Source organism: Haliotis rubra, unplaced genomic scaffold (assembly GCF_003918875.1).
Source record: "Haliotis rubra isolate DU_JTF1 unplaced genomic scaffold, ASM391887v1 Scf668, whole genome shotgun sequence".
In the NCBI taxonomy this organism is placed as follows: Eukaryota; Metazoa; Mollusca; class Gastropoda; order Lepetellida; family Haliotidae; genus Haliotis; species Haliotis rubra.
This window is the reverse complement of record NW_025767377.1, coordinates 246,138-262,592: the sequence shown is the minus strand read 5'-3', so window position 1 is coordinate 262,592 and position 16,455 is coordinate 246,138. Positions and strand designations below refer to the sequence as shown.

Below are 16,455 nucleotides of genomic sequence, written 5' to 3'. Positions count from 1 at the left end.
CATAAAATATACGTCTGAAAAACATTTTTTGTGGTTGTGTCTTTAATCAGCATAGCATAACATCCCCCAAACGGCCGCTCCATCCATCATACTGCGAGGTAGGGTTCATGGTAAGTGGAGACCGTCCGGTGATATAGGAGCCACATATTGACAGATAGACCCAGCTAGAGGCATGGCGTCTGAGGTGTTCTTCCTCTCACTGTTGGCGTGGTTTAGTTTGTACAACCAAGGACATGGTAAGGATACATATATATTAATATACGTATCATGTGACTTTTAGAGTATTATACCTTCATCTCAAGGTATACCGCCTCCGTGGTGTAGTGGTAAGAGCGTCCGCCTGGAGAGCGGAAGGTCGCGGGTTCGATCCCCGACCGCGTCATACCAACAGACGTTAAAAATATGGTACTTGTTGGTCCCTGCCTGGCGCTCGGCATTAATGGGTACAACAAGGACTGGTCTGCTCGGAGTCAGTATAATGTGTCTGAGTGGGGTATTCATGCTTCACTGCGGCATGGTATCTTAGTGGGCTAGCACTATAAAATCAGCTTAAGTTTGGGCTAGTACAAACAGCCGCACATACACATACACATGCATGCACGTCGTCATATGAGCGAAATATTCTCAAGCACGATGTTAAACCCAATTTCACCTCACCATCGCCTTCATTTCAATGTATACTCTGACTGGAAGTTATTTTCATGAGTCTTGCTTGTGTTATTACCAATGGACGTATATTAGTTCACGTTTTCAATAACAAATAATAAGTTACAAACCATTTTGTCGACACATGACCTTTATACCAATCAATCGTTTTGAGGCATGTGAAATGCATAAATAATATAGTTTTCATCGCATAGTATATTAGATATATCATGTTTATATTATTATATCATTTTTGTACGTATTAATCTATTATTATATATTATTTCCAAAGATTAATGGATAAATTTTACCACTTTTGTGAGAGGCATTCAAACATATTAAAGCAATTATGATGGCTTATATGGTTACGTTTGTTCCTATAACTTTTATGTTACAGCGAACAAATTGACTTGTAACATACTGATAGAATGTCGGAGTTTGAATTGTTTAGATCTTTGTTTGACTTACCTGTCATTATACACGCTACAGGCCTGGACTGTCAGGACGAGTCTACTGACTGTGCGATAGACATCACCCTAGCAATGTGTGACCAGCCAGGAATCGCTCCAGCATGTTCGGGAGACGTGCCAGACATGTGAACCAAATGGTAAGCTTCAGCTTCAGGCTGTCAGGGGCGGTGGGGTAGCCTAGTGGTTTAAGTGTTTGCTTGTCACAGCGAAGACCCGGGTTCGATTCACCCACATGGGTACAATATGTGAAGCCCATTTCTGGTGTCCACAGTCGTGATATTGCTGGAACATTGCTAAATGCGGCGTAAAACTCAACTCACTCACTCATAGACTGAAGGGCTCGAAGTTGTCGTAATGTCCTAATACGGCGTATCAGGAGATTTGCCTCCCTTGGGCACACCAGAAACCTATGGTCCTGGGTCCGAATCCCGGTTCGCTCCTCGTTATTGTTCTCGGTTTGTTAGCAGATTCAACGAAGTTGAAGACCTGTTTCCTTCACTCATTAATCGGGACGGTGGGGTAGCCTAGTTGTTTAAGCGTTAACTTTGAAATGTTTTCAAACGTCCACATGGTTTGTTGCGATTCATTTTTCAGGTGATCAGTGTGCGACTGGTTATGTGGAACAACGGAACAGATGCACCAGCTGCAGCAGCCTGACTCTTCAAGAAATCTTCCAGAGTAGAGAATGTCCTCAAGGCTGCCCTCAGAATAAGCGGGGAGGAACTGCTCCAAACCCTGTAACCCGGGCTGTTTTAGGGGATGTGAGAAATGGTCGGGGCAATGTCTCGGGGGATGCAAGAACGGTTTCTATAGTAACCACTGTGATCTAAATTGTGAAAACTGTGGAGGCAATGGTCAATGTCGTATAAACGGAACATGTAAATATGGTTGTAAATCTGGTTTTGAAGGAAGTTTGTGTTTGCAACATACACTAAGATAAACACCTGATATGCCGTTCTCTAGACTTAAAGGTCGACCATTTCATATTGAGAAGGGAGAAGGGCAAGTGGGTCTGTCGTAGATGCTTGAAAAGAATGATATTTTGTCGCTTTTTTTCTATGCATAAGAACTGTTGTAAAGAAACAAAAGCGCGGTCGAAGACGTATCAAATCTGACGTTTTACTATGCCAGTTCCGTCGACCATCAAACTCTTATTCTACCCTATTTGTCGACCTGTATTTCCTACCACTGTGGAGCAGGTGGACACTGTGTCATTTGTCCCGTCATATATTCCAGACACTAAGATATATAATGACCTCGCTCCACTGAGTCAATACCATGCCAGGTGGGGCATTTGCTTTGATTGCCGGTGTCATATTAGCAGATATTTATGAATGATCAACTTCTTTATTGTTTCGTTTCGGTATAGATACTTATACCGTTTTGAAGCATGAAAACGGGATAAGTATCTTTACCAAAGCGTCCCCATCGTACAATAAAGAAATTGATCATCGGTAAAGACTTGTCACTCCTGTTTACCTATGGGTACCTCGTTAGGATGAGAAAGCCACAATAACTCGGTGCGCCTAGTGGCTGCAAGAGATTGATAATGCGATGTGCCGTTGAGACTGAGATTGACATCCAATGACCAAGGGGGAAAATACCAGCGCCTTGAGCATGCACTAGTGCGTGGATATGTGCGCTATATAAATATCCTATAATAATAAATAAAATAATAATAATATGTATTCTTAATGTTATTGTTATTTTTAAAGTGTCCTTGGCAAATTGCTCTTAATCACAACTTTGATGTATTGATGTATGTTTCTTAATTCCAGACATTACCTTTGTTGCTATTTGTCTGAAATGGCACTAACACCGATAAGACGTCTAATTGTAAATTATTCGCTCATAGTTAAGACAAGGCAGATCATTGTCACGTCACGATTTCTCAGTGGTATGCATCATCTCAAGTGTAACCTTTAACTGCTTTACAATATTTATAGGATATCAAACGAGCTTCCTCTTTCCCCACGTCACGATTTCTCAGTGATAGGTATCAGTTCATGTGTAACCTTTAACTGCTATATGCTGTACAATATAGTAGTTCCATGCATGCAATGCAAAGAATAAATTGTATGAATACAAAGACACATCTACCTTGTTATGACTAATGCTGCATGTATTGAAAGAAGAACTTATGGATCATTTGCTCAGGACACCAAACACCCGGTGTCATCATTGATCGTCATTGGTTAATTCATACTATTTTCACAACTAAAAGGAAAGTCAGTTTCAATAACAGGTGTATGGGCAACATGTATATTATGTTGCCCATACATCTGTCATTAAAATTCACTTTCGTTTGTCACAATGGTTGTTTGTCGTTTTGATTTCGACTTGGTATAGTTTCTTTTGCCCGTTAGCATGGAATCTATTTTTGAGGAAAGTTAAAACTTGATATTCTCTACATTAGATTTGGTCGACTTGACAGATACGCTAATTTGGGCAGGATAGTGGTTAAAGCGTTCGCTCGTCTCGCCGAAGACCCGGGTTCAATTCCCAACATAGGCAAATGTGTGAAGCCCATATCTGGTGTCCTCCGCCGTGTTATTGCTGGAATATTGATAAAAGCGGCTTGAAACCATGCTCTCTCACTCGCGCCAATTGTTAATGCACATCCAGGGTGCGTTTCAAACAGCCAATTGCTTGCAAGCACTGTACTACAGTTTTCAGCACTTTTAGACTGACTGACTGAGTTTGGTTTTACGCCGCTTTTAGCAATATTCCAGCAACATCACGGCGGGGGACACCAGAAATGGGCTTCACTCATTGTACCCATGTGGGGATACGAACCCGGGTCTTCGGCGTGACGAGCCAACGCTTTATCCACTAGACTACCCCACCGCCCCTCAGCACTTTTAGAGTTAACAATCGCATAAAACCCTGCTTGAGGTCACTTCGTTCTCAAACCGTAGTGGCGGGTGGTGGAACTTGTTTTGTGGCAGCGGTATATGACGTTTCACTGGATTTACTGGGAATGGGACAAAATTATCTTGCATCCCAGCATCCTAAAAATACTGCTCCACATTTCAAAGTAGTGATCAGTCGTCAAACCTTCATCGGCTAGTCATCGAGACATCGAGAGTACGTTTTTCAATAGGGCAAGGCTAGTAAACAATAATTGCGCAGCTAGTTTGAAGTGAGTGGGTGAGTGATTTAGTTTATTCCAGCAATAGCACGGCGGGGAACACCAGAAATGGGCTTCACACATTGTATCCATGTGGGGAATCGAACCCGGGTCTTCGGCGTGACGAGCGAACACTTTAACCACTAGGCTACCCGCCGCCCGTTTCCAGCTAATACGCCATCACATATTCAAATGGGCATCAAGAGGAGGACAGAGCTGGGTGAAGAATGTTTTCAATCATTTGTCACTGAGAGAATAAAAAGTGAACTACTCAATCTGTCGGCACCCATGAAGAAATTACAGCTACAAATGTGGTCATTTTCTGCAAAGCAGCTGCAGGTGAAAACAGAGAAAGCAGTAATTGAACTCCGCGAAGACAGAGCGTTATTTGCCTGTCTACTGATTGTCTCAAAATCAAGACCTAAAGTTAATCTTCAGGAGGCAATTGTCAAGTTGAGTTCTCCGTGGCTCCTAGATATCTGTTTGCGGCTGATGGAACTCTGTTGCACACCATATGGAAGAGTGACTTGATGTTCATCCTGGAAAATCTACAGTGATGAAGTTTCAGCAGAAGATCCAAGTGAAAACAGGCAACTTACCATAGTTGATAGGATGGCAGATCTACAATCACTTGGCAAACCAACGTGGGTAAGGACATGTTCAGACATGACAGGCCAGTTTCCTCACAGGCATTGGCAAAAGTACATGATGAAGTTTACCTTGTGTTTGACAGATACAAACTCCTTGAAAATGTCCACAGGGAAAAGAAGGCAAGGTGGGAATATTGCATATCACATTACAGACAACATGTACATCTATTAGTAGGATCAGCACGCAAACCATGTTGGCTCATACACAAACAATGGATGAGAATACAGCATATCTTGCAAGAAAACTACTCAACCATCCTCTAACTTTGGGAAAAGAATTAGTTGTTGCATGGAGCAACAAAACTCAAGCCTGCCACAGAGATGTTCCTCCTCTTGCAAGATGAGGCTGATACAAAGTCAATTCTCCATGCCCATGAAGCTTCAGTAGCAGGTGGAACAATTTAATATTTTTCTCCTGACACTGATGTTTTGGTATTGGCAATTAGACATTATATTGATCTGTGCCAGGACAGTGTTTCATCACAGGCAATAAAGAGAAACACAGGATCATCAAACTGGAACCACTTGTTGGATTACTGGGGCCAAACAAGGCAGCTGCTTTACCTGCATTTCATGCATTCTCTGGGGCAGACATAACTGGAAGGTTTTCTGGAAAGGGAAAACAGTATGCTGGAGGGCATTGCAGAATTTGAATGCTGGAACATTATCAGCATTTGCACAACTTGGTACCACAGTTTAGCCCCCTGATCAGACACTGGCTGCACTAGAGAAGTATGTTTGTAAGTTGTATGTTCCACAAGGATACTTTGATTGCGTATCAAAAGCACGCTGGTGGTTGTTCACAAAGAAACGGGCACAGGCACAAATCTTCCACCAACCTCTGCAGCACTAAAACCAGCCATGCTGAGATAACATTTCCAGGCATATGTGTGGCATAACGCCATCTGTGCCAACATTGAACTTCCTTCCCCAGAGAAGTATGGCTGGACTCTGAGGACGGTTTCAAACCAGTCACCTCAACGGTTCCTCCAGCTCCTGCAGCGACCATTCAACTGGTGAAATGTGGCTGCACTGCAGCAAGATGTTCCACCAGACTCTGTGTATGTCAAAAACAGACTCCCATGCACCGAAATGTGTACATGCTCAAGGACTGACGCTTATGAAAATGTCTTCACCATTCAGTTCAGTGATTCAGACACTGACACTGATAGTGATTGATTAGAAACATCAAACCTAAGATTCAAGTCATTTGACCTGAGTTAAACTCATATTGATCTCATTAGAATTGAATGACGTACCAAATTGATTGTGTATACTTGAAGCCAAGACAGTTTGACTTGTTAGTGAGGTTATGGCAACTACATCGTGTTTGATCATGAGAAAATAATTATTTCTGGATCTGTTTTCATGTGAAATACCCCTTCTAGCGTTAACAAACAGGGTAAGGAGCATATTTCTTTTTCATATTGTACAAGTTCTATATAAAATCTATGTTTTTTTCAGAAATAGGGGTTTTATTCACCATTGTGACTGTCAATCATCATGATCTTTTAGAGCTAAAGTAACTTTTTGCTGTAAAGTTTAGACTAAAAGCAAACTAAAAAGATCTGGTGACTTTCAGCATATGAGAAATATACCCCTTAACCAAATACATATGGCATTTGATATATACACTATTGTTTTATTCCGTGTTTTTGCAACATTTTCAGTTCCCGCTTAAATTTTGACGGCCATCTTGGATTTTGAGCTAAAAATAGCTTCCGCATTAATATTCAGATTGGAGCCAAATATTTTTGTAAACTCCTTTCAAGTAATGACCAGAAAATAATATGTGATTTGCTTTCATCAAGAAACTTTCACGGAATCCCGTAAGCTACCTGATTATTACGAGCCTGGGATAAGCGATGAATATCCTTACAGTTAGCTTGAAACGCACTTATCCGTGATCTAGTTTGTAGTATATGCTGACAACATCACGAGGTATATGGTGTTAATTACACTGACGGAGCGACATGTGATACTGCCGAACAGTATCAATGACAATGAACTTGTTATGAAGTAATTACCATGTCACATGGGTCTTGTTAACACTATAAACAGTAGAATCTCACAATCTAGACAGTCAGTTAGCGGGAATGTATATTTCTGGTCCTACGTGGGCCCATTAACACTATAAACAGTAGAATCTTACAATATAGTCAGTCTGTTATCAACAAAGTGCATTTCTGTATAATCTCACAATGTAGTCACTCTGTTTGCGATAATGTGCATTTCTGGTATTGTACGACGTGGTTATTTATCTTCTTTCTCTTTTAGGGGCGGTTGGGTAGCCTAGAGGTTAAAGCGTTGGCTCGTCACGCCGAAGACCCGGGTTCGAATCCCCACATGGGTACAATGTGTGAAGCCCATTTCTGGTGTCCCCCGCCGTGATGTTGCTGGATTATTGCTAAAAGCGGCGTAAAACCAAACTCAGTCACTCAGTCTTTATCTTTTAAAGGTGCCTTAACAGAAACTAATAGAACAATAACGACACACGGGCCTTCTTAATTAGCACAAACCCCAGGGGACCCGAGCAATAATCTTCGGTTCGATACGCCCCGCGTCATACCGTCTTAGCTACTGTGTACTATGTATCCATTGTCACAGAGGTATTAATCAAACTACTGTATGCAAGATCGTACTGCTGCAGGTTTTTTACAAGACTAGTGAGTGAGTGATTGACTGAGTGAGTATGTTTAGTTTTTACGAAGCTTTAAGCAATAATCCAGCAATATCACGGCGGGGACACCAGAAAACACATTTTACCCATCTGGGGAATCGACCCCGGGTTTTCGGCGTGATGAGCGAACGCTCTGACGACTAGGTTACCCCGCCCTCCCTACGAGACTAGAGACGCAAAGCATACGTACGCAAATCGAATATTCAGTTCAAAAAGAAAATTTAGGATCGAATATATACACTCTTTAAAAAAGAAACGCAAAGGCGTTTGCAGCAGTTCATTTCGATATATTTCTACAGCAATCGTCATTAAGACAGTTCCTTTAGACAATTCCTTTGCTTGAATGGAGTTAATCATGTCGTGGTTGTAGTGTATTGCCCGCAAATCCATCATAAGTATGGACATTGGCGTTAAAAGGCCAAACCAAATTCATCATTCCATAACGAAATTTACGACGTAAACGAAGATAAAAAATGCCAAGATTGAATGATACTGACCGAAATATCGCCATTGGAAGCTTGGAAGCAGGGCAGTCTCAGTCTGCCGTTGCAAGACACTTCAACGTCCACCAGAGCACCATATCTCGATTATATGGCATCGATATACCCGCTTCAATTCGACCCAAGATCGTCCCAGAAGTGGAAGGCCAAGAGTGACTACTCCTGCTCAGGACCGATTTATCGGGGTGTTTCACCTACGTCACCGATTTGCTGCAGCAACGGACACTGCAGGACAGGTGCAGTGATTGAATTGAATTAATGCTGACAATGGCAACAATACATATGGTCACCGAGGGTGACACTTGTCATCGTATCCCAATCTTGCGCAGATCGATGCTCATGCAGTTAATCATTTTATTGTCTGGTCCAGAGTCGATTATTTACAGACCGCCGCCATATAACTGGAATATTCGGAAAAATCCCATCAACTGATTGTGAAAATATTAAATGGCTTTTGAACATAATTAAACGCTGGTGACTAAGCTATGAAATAATGTTATGCATTTTCACATTTATTTTAACATTTACCAAATTTGATCTTTTATATTAAAACCATATAAATCACATTTCAACAGAGTCGTCACGCATTCATGTCAGTTTTGTGTGTGAGACATTATAAAAGGTATATGAACTATGGGGTAATTTGGTAGGTATTTTTTGCTTGCTTTTATGTTTTGTTTTAGCATGGTTTTTGTTCAGGTAAGTGAGCCTGTTAGAATTGTTTGGTCATGGAGTGATGTTACTATGCCCATTAGTTCTGCCGTGAAAATGGATTGGCTGTCTGGGAGTCAGTTTTTAATGTGTGGTCAAAGGATCCGTCTGTGAAAATGTGACACCAATTGGGCTTGTGTTTAAGTATGTAAGCTAATGTTGTATTTTAGGCGATGCTGTGGTGTGTTCAACGCCACATGAACAAATGGACCCGTGAAGATCCGGGTTAGAATTGATCTTCAGTAACCCATGCTTGTCGTAAGATGCAACTAACGGGATCGGATTGTCGGACTCGCTGACTTGGTTGACACATGTCATCGTATCCCAACTGCGTAGATCGATGCTCATGCTGCTGATCACTGCTTTGTCTGGTCCAGACTCGATTATTTACAGACCACCGCCATATAGCTGGAATATTGCTGAATATCCCATCTCATCATCTGATCATTTCATCATCTCATTCTAACTTAAGACCACGTGTATTCTGATAACGAAGCGAGAAACACAATCGCGATGAACCTGAATCTGAATCCACTATATATTTTGGGCTTGTTTTAGTCAACGTGGGCACCAGTTCCCCTTCGCATAGTCGGCTGCGTTACCAAAGACGTCAACCTAGATGGAGACAAGATACTGGTAAAGTGATGGACTTCAGTAAGCAGCAGCCACACCTATACTTCTGTCCATCAGGAGTGACACAAGCCATTCCGACGAGAGATGTGACATGAGGAGTCAGAGTATGTCCAAAATAACCATGAAACGACCGCCCCCTCTTATGTTGCCATTCCTTGTACCGTTGTGAAACTGTAGCGTGTGTTCACTGTTCCTCCTACCGCTGAAACCCCTCCGTTAAAGATGTCAACCAGGTCACGATAGTTTCTTAAACAACATTTTCAAGTGATTGGTATAAACACAACAAACAACATATAATGCTGGATACAGGGTATTCATTGCCAAGTGCCCTACTGACATTTAACAGTCTGTCAACAGTCTATCATCGACTTTGCGAAATCTAAATGTAAGTATTACACATTACAGCATGAGGACTATTTACTTCAAATGCTATGATACATTAAGCGTTGAGTAACAATGGGACAATTCACTTAAAACTGTGTAGTTGAAGAACCTTGCAGTATGCAAATGAATCCAACATGAAACTATTGTAATCTGAAGGTGTATCACAATTAACGGGATACTGTAGTATATAAATGAATCCAACATAATAATATTGTAAGCTGAAGATGTATCACTATTAATGGGATACTGTAGTATACAAATGAATCCAACATAATAATATTGTAATCTGAAAGTGTATCACTATTAACGTGACACCATGTACAGGTTCGCCTTGTTTGATAAATCTCAGCTTCCTACACAGACTAAGCTCTAACTAAGACAAGAGAAACAATATCCGTACCGCGTTGTTCTGTTATAAACTAGGGCAGTATTTGTGTTATCTAAAATATGTCACCGAGACATGGTGTGAGCCTTGCGATACAGGCCGGGGTCTGTTTGTGTGTTATCTGTGTGTATCACATGGGTTACGCGTGGCAGTTTGGTTTGGCTGTTGTTTAACGCCGCACTCAGGATTATTCCAGCTACGTGGCGGCGACCTGTAGATAATCCATTCTGGACCAGACAATCCAGTGATCAACATCATGAGCATCGATCTATGCAAATGGGATACAATGGCAAGCGTCAACCAAGTCAGCGAGCTACCCGATTCCGTCAATCGCCTCTTACTACAAGCATGGGTTACTGAAGACCAATTCTAACCCGGATCTTCATGGGGGTTGGGGCGAGCAGGGGTGGGGGTGTTTGTCAGTTAAAATGCCCACGATGGTCCGTATCGGCCTATGCCTATCGATCTAAGTGCCCTTTTACTAAGCAATCTTAGCATACCGTAACATAGACTTATAGTCTTAGGACATAGCACTGAGGTTGGTTTGTACAATGACACCAAGTTTGTCAGGTTCAGTGACTTGGATGATTACATTTCCTGATTTTACTCATGTTATTAATCACTGGTTTGTCTGGTCCAGACTCCAATATTTAGAGACCACCCTCACACTGCAGAAATACTGCCAAGCCATGGAACTTCCCCTTCAGCTGAAATACTGCCCAGTCTTGGGCACAACAAAGAAACAAATACATTGTATATACTAAGGACATTCGCGGTGTGACCACTAGGTTTCGTGTGTTAGAATTGCGATGACTGGTTACCACTGCAGGTTGTAAACATAAATAAGTGAAGAATCGACACAAGGCACGGGGTTTAGGATTTATATATTTTCTTTAATAGAAACCATTCCATTTTACAACGTACTCACAATACACACTGGTGTGGTGTTTACAAGGCCACATTCCCATTCATCATGGCCGATGATATCAGCTGATCACAATGGGGATTAAGTGGACTTATCGAAAGTCGTGATCGGTTAGAATACTACCCGAACTGCAATGAACAACCGATACCCACAGTGTTATTTGCACACGTTAACTGCAAAGGACGCCTTTTAAATACTGACTAATGTATTCACGACCGTGAAAATCTTTACGTTCATACACTAAGTAACTGTGAGGTGAGGGATAGGGATGAGTGTGAAATGTTGAAATGTTGGGAACTCTTCCGACATATCACTGGTATATAATGATGTCAGTATGTGACTATAACACATATAACACTCTCTCTCTCTCTCTCTCTCTCTCTCTCTCTCTCTCTCTCTCTCTCTCTCTCTCTCTCTCTCTCTCTCTCTCTCTCTCACACACACACACACACACACACACACACACACACCTCGTTTTACCATTTGTCATCAAGCCGCAAGGAAAAGCCTTTTTTTACTATTATAACAATCATTTATTGTTATTAGGGGTAGGGTTTGGTTCGAGTCGGGTAGGTTGGGTTGCCTGGGAACTACAGTGTTCCAGTTGGAGTTGACGGGAAGTATAGTGTTGAAAGTGGCGGGATAGTTTTTGAAGTGGTTGGGTAGTCTAGTACGGGAAGTCAAGTAAATATATTGTTCGCTAGACATGGTTAAAGTCCCCCACATAGATATAGTCTGTGTATCCATTCCTCACTCATTCACCATCTACAAACAAAAACAACAAGTGAATAGTCCCGACAAAATTTGCTGAGTGCATGAATTATACTGTCGATTTAACGGGTTACAAAAGTTTGTATCAAAGGTTTTTTCCATAACCGGTTTGTCCTATTAGATTAAACACCACTGCACTTAGAACTGGCCTTTAGCAATCCATGCTTGTCGTAAGAGTCTACTAACGGGATCAGTCTCGCTGACTTGGTTGACTTGGCATGCCATCGTATCACAGTTGTGTAGATCGATGCGTAGATGTCAATCACTTGATTGTCTGCTCCTGATTAATTACAGTCATATAGCTGGTATATTTCTGAGTGCGGCGTTAAGAAACAACAACATGTTCCTTCCTAGACTAAAATCACCATATGAACACCTTTAAAGATCAATTACCCTTTTACTTGAATCGTATACAAACACATTCATTTTAAATGTCAACAAGACAAGCTATCAATTGTCCATATTCAGTGTTTATACGTCAGTCATCACTGCTTGGTTTCCTACTGATTACCCGAAACAAACCATGCTTGTAACACTGTGATTGACACAATGGTGTTGTCACTTTACAGTCTATATTCTAGGTAAGTAAGCGTACCCAGCAGCCAAGGCATATCAGAACAGTCAAATGATCCGTGTTTAGGCTCGCTAACATGGTTCGTAACGTAACGTCCTATCCTGATGCTATCCTATCCTTTGAACGATGCTCATTGCACAATCACTGGTATGCCTGGTCCAGATTATATAACAGCACTGATGCCAGTTGCGGCCATAAACAGTATCACATGGCCCAAGGGAGGACACGCAAATCCTTACTGTTTCATTGGCTCACCATTCCCAGTAACCACGGGACTGAAAGAGTTGTTCGGATAAGCAGCAGAAATTGCTCCAGGATTTTCCACATACGGCTGATGTGTGTAGTAGGGAGGAGGCTGGTTAAAAGTCTGTTGATTGTTGGTGTTGGAACGTACCTGACCTTTCACTATTGACCGGAAATCTTTGTTCAGAAACCAGAGGAATGGGACGATAACAGATTTAGCGTAACTAAGGTAGCCCATGACATTTGAGAGTATGAAATACCAGCTGCAGCTGAAGCAAGCGTAACTTATCAAAGCCATAACTTCGCTTGGGAAAAGGAGAGCAACCGTCAGGAAGGAAACCAAGATGATATCCACGGGTGCAGCGGGATTGGTAGAGGGTTGGGATACTGCCCGTTGACCATACTGACCGAACGCCAGGCGTCTTCTCTTTTGATGTAGGGCAATACTAACCACTGTCGTGATGATGGCGATTGCGGATGGTACCCAGTAGGCCATTGCAAAAAGTGCTCTTCCGAATTTTGGTATCATATACAAAGCGCACGTTAACGCACTGGGAGACTGCCCAACGATCATTATTGGCACCAGAACGATGATGGGTCCAAGAATAAAGAATGCGACGAGCATGCATGTGACCAATTTCTTGCACATTCCTTGGTAGGATGAGACTGTACATTGCAGTATAAAGTCCACGTTCAGGGCGATGACTGCGAAGCAGCTGTTGGCAACAGTAATGTAACTGCTTCCGAACAGTGCCGTCATAGTTAAACACGACACGTCAGGTTCCTGTGTCACCAGCAGGTGTGTCCACATCGGGAGGGGAAAGGTTCCGACGAATAGGTCTGCCAGTGCCAAGAACAAGACAATGACATACTTGGAATTTTGTCTGAGTTCCTTGTTTGACAAAATAATGCCAATTACTACCAGATTGCCGACAATGATTCCTATTGCAAACAAGCAGTTAAAGACGATCTGTGCGGTTACGTTGCCATTAAAGTCCATCTGAAAAATAAAAGAAGGCAACAGTTATAAAACCCATATACATATGTAAAATTTGCTTACCCCATTGGGTTACGAGTGATTTATCGTTGCAGTAAGCAGTATTCCAGGCACTTCGTCTCAGCCTAATGTGAGGGAGAAGCCATATGTGACAGAGGTCTTTGATAACAATTCAGTTGCAACCCGAGACCACGAGTAAACTCCTGATAAACCAAGAAATATAAAAGGGGTGAAATGGGATTCGAACCCACGAAAATAGACTCCTGAAGGGCTCAAGCGAGGCAACTATAATTTATGAGATATAAACAGGGGATAGTCCTGAAGTACATTTGTATATCTAAGTGGTATAGTTCAAGTGAAAGAGTACATTCTCTAAGAGAAAGCGTAGGTCAAGTAAGTGAGTAAGTATATAGTTTTACGCCGCTTTAGCTATAAAATCAGCAATACCACGGCGGGGACACGTGAAATGGGCTTCACACATTGTACCCATGAGGTTAATAGAACCCGGGTCTTCGACGTGAGAGGGGCGGTGGGGTAGTCTAGTGGTTAAAACGTTCGCTCGTCCGCCGCCGTGATATGGCTGGAATATTGCTAAAAGTGGCGTAAAATTGAACTCACTCAATCACTCGACCTGAGAAGGACTCAGAATTCAACCGAGGCACACCAGAATGAACAAACGTTAACCAAAGTAAACTGGAAATAATGACATTGTTGTTCAAAGGATTTTCAAACGCCTATGTAGAACCATCGTCTAACAAAGGCACGTTATGGTTGAAATAGGGTACAAACCTTGACTGCTAGAGTTGAGTGGACGTTTACTTCCCCGATCTTCACAGTCAATTGCGGCCTGGCTGTTTGTGTTACCCTTTATCAAAGACAAATTCGGCTGTTTTTAGACATTTACCTCATTTCGTGTCACATGATAGATAATATCACAGCAGCCGATAACATGGGTCATACGCTTATCACTTGACGTAGTCCAGCCATTAAACAAATACACCAACCTGCCCACCTGCCTCCCCGTTATAACGCTAATCATGGCATTTATTTCGCCACAAAACCTGTAAAATGGTTTTCGATGAATGTTTAATAATATTTCAATGTAATATACTGTTTTGAACTTGATCAATCGAAGGACGCTGTGGTTCTTTATTCTTGGTGAAAAATATTCCCTATAATGAATGGTGAGTATTTCCGTAACTATGTTAGCCTTATCGGTGCACGTCACACTTGCATTAGGTCAGGTGGAGCGGCGGTCATTCAATATTGAACAATAACAACACGCGTCTGTAAGTGGAAATATTTCTTAAAACACAGACAAGGGTACTTTCCAAGAATGTGAGTTAGTGAGTGAGTATAGTTTCACGCCGCTTTTAGCAATATTCCAGCAATATCACGTCGGGGAACACCAGAAATGGGCGTTTCACATTGTACCCATGTGGGAAGCGAACCCGGGTCTTCGGCCAGACGAGCGAACGATGTAACCATAAGGCTACCCCACCGCCCAAAGCAACAACAAAGTAAGATAAAGCATAAAATACTACCTGCAATGGATCATCACAGGTTAGTTTGCATTAATTACTTTACTAAGTATATCATTATATATATTATGTTTTCACTCAACACGTTTTAATTGCTCAAGTTGTTCATGCTACTATGTTGTATCAGCAGTCTAACAGTGGAGTCCATCTGGAGTCGTTGCTTGTCGTAAGAGGTGACTAACGGGATTGGCTGGTGAGGCTCGTTGACACATGTCATAGCATCCCAACTGCGTAGATCGATGCTTATAATGCTGATCACTGGATTGTCTGGCCCAGACTCGATTATTTACAGACCGCCGCCATAAAGCTGGAAAATTGCTGAGTGCGACGTTAAACAACCAACCTACCAACCAACCAACCAACCAACCAACCAACCAACCTGGAGTCGTCCCTATCCATGGATGACCTTGCCAGTTATCTTTGCAGCACTTGTCATTTCCATATTGGTTCTGTTCGGCATCTTCTTGCCAGAACTGCCACTGCAACAGCCTCGCCAGTGGCATTTTTTTAAGGATCACCTTCACAGACTGTAAAGATTGCAGAATATTTGAATCTGTAGTGTGAATATTGAAGCAAACAGAGTACGCCCACACAGTCAGGCACCTGATCGCCTCCTTTTAGTCAGCCGTCTAACCCGCTCAGCCACCGCAGCTTCCACAAATCGATGGTGGCTGAGCGGGTTAGATGGCTGACTTTGTATGCTGAGGATTAGGCACCTGATTCTGAGGGTGTGGGTTCAAATCCCGAATGAGACTCAACCCAAGAAAATGACTAGTATCTGTACATTACTGAGAAAGTGTAATCCCAAATATAACATGTGTTACATTTGATAACTTTCTAAATTTGACAACTCTAAATTTGTTTTTGTTTTTCTTGTGGTTTTGTTCTCCATACTATGATCCGATATAGGTGCTTCAAACAGTTCAAAATTACCATTGAGGTGTTCACTGGTCTCGAGGCGGACATGGGCTGATGTACCCTCGATGTTTCTTTATGTTCCCTGAGCCCGAACATAAACAAACATCGAGGCAGAGAATACTGTTATTCACTTGTAGGGGGTCATCATTACATAATCGAATTATACGAATAGAGTGTCCTTCCTATGGTATCTGACCGAGCGAAAGCGAGGTCAGAAACCATAGGAAGGTCACGAGTTTCGTATAATTCGTATGTTATGAGACCGAGTGTGGTATTTTATTTATTACCCACGTCTTAC

The 16,455-nt window shown here is 42.0% G+C and overlaps 1 protein-coding gene and 1 long non-coding RNA gene across 2 annotated transcripts; one reads left to right on the top strand and one right to left on the bottom strand.

The window, feature by feature from the left end:
- Positions 1-126: 126 nt before the first annotated feature.
- On the top strand, positions 127-2,697 carry LOC124257582. The gene is made up of 3 exons (XR_006893311.1): positions 127-236; positions 1,135-1,252; positions 1,710-2,697. It is a non-coding gene; the product is annotated as an uncharacterized LOC124257582 (long non-coding RNA).
- Positions 2,698-11,060: 8,363 nt separating this feature from the next.
- On the bottom strand, positions 11,061-14,646 carry LOC124257601 (protein trapped in endoderm-1-like). The gene is made up of 2 exons (XM_046691703.1): positions 14,488-14,646; positions 11,061-13,701 (listed from the first exon to the last, which is right to left on the bottom strand). Exon 2 carries the CDS (start codon positions 13,699-13,701, stop codon positions 12,694-12,696), a length of 1,008 nt encoding a protein of 335 aa, XP_046547659.1. The 5' UTR covers positions 14,488-14,646; the 3' UTR covers positions 11,061-12,693.
- Between the last annotated feature and the right edge of the window lie 1,809 nt (positions 14,647-16,455).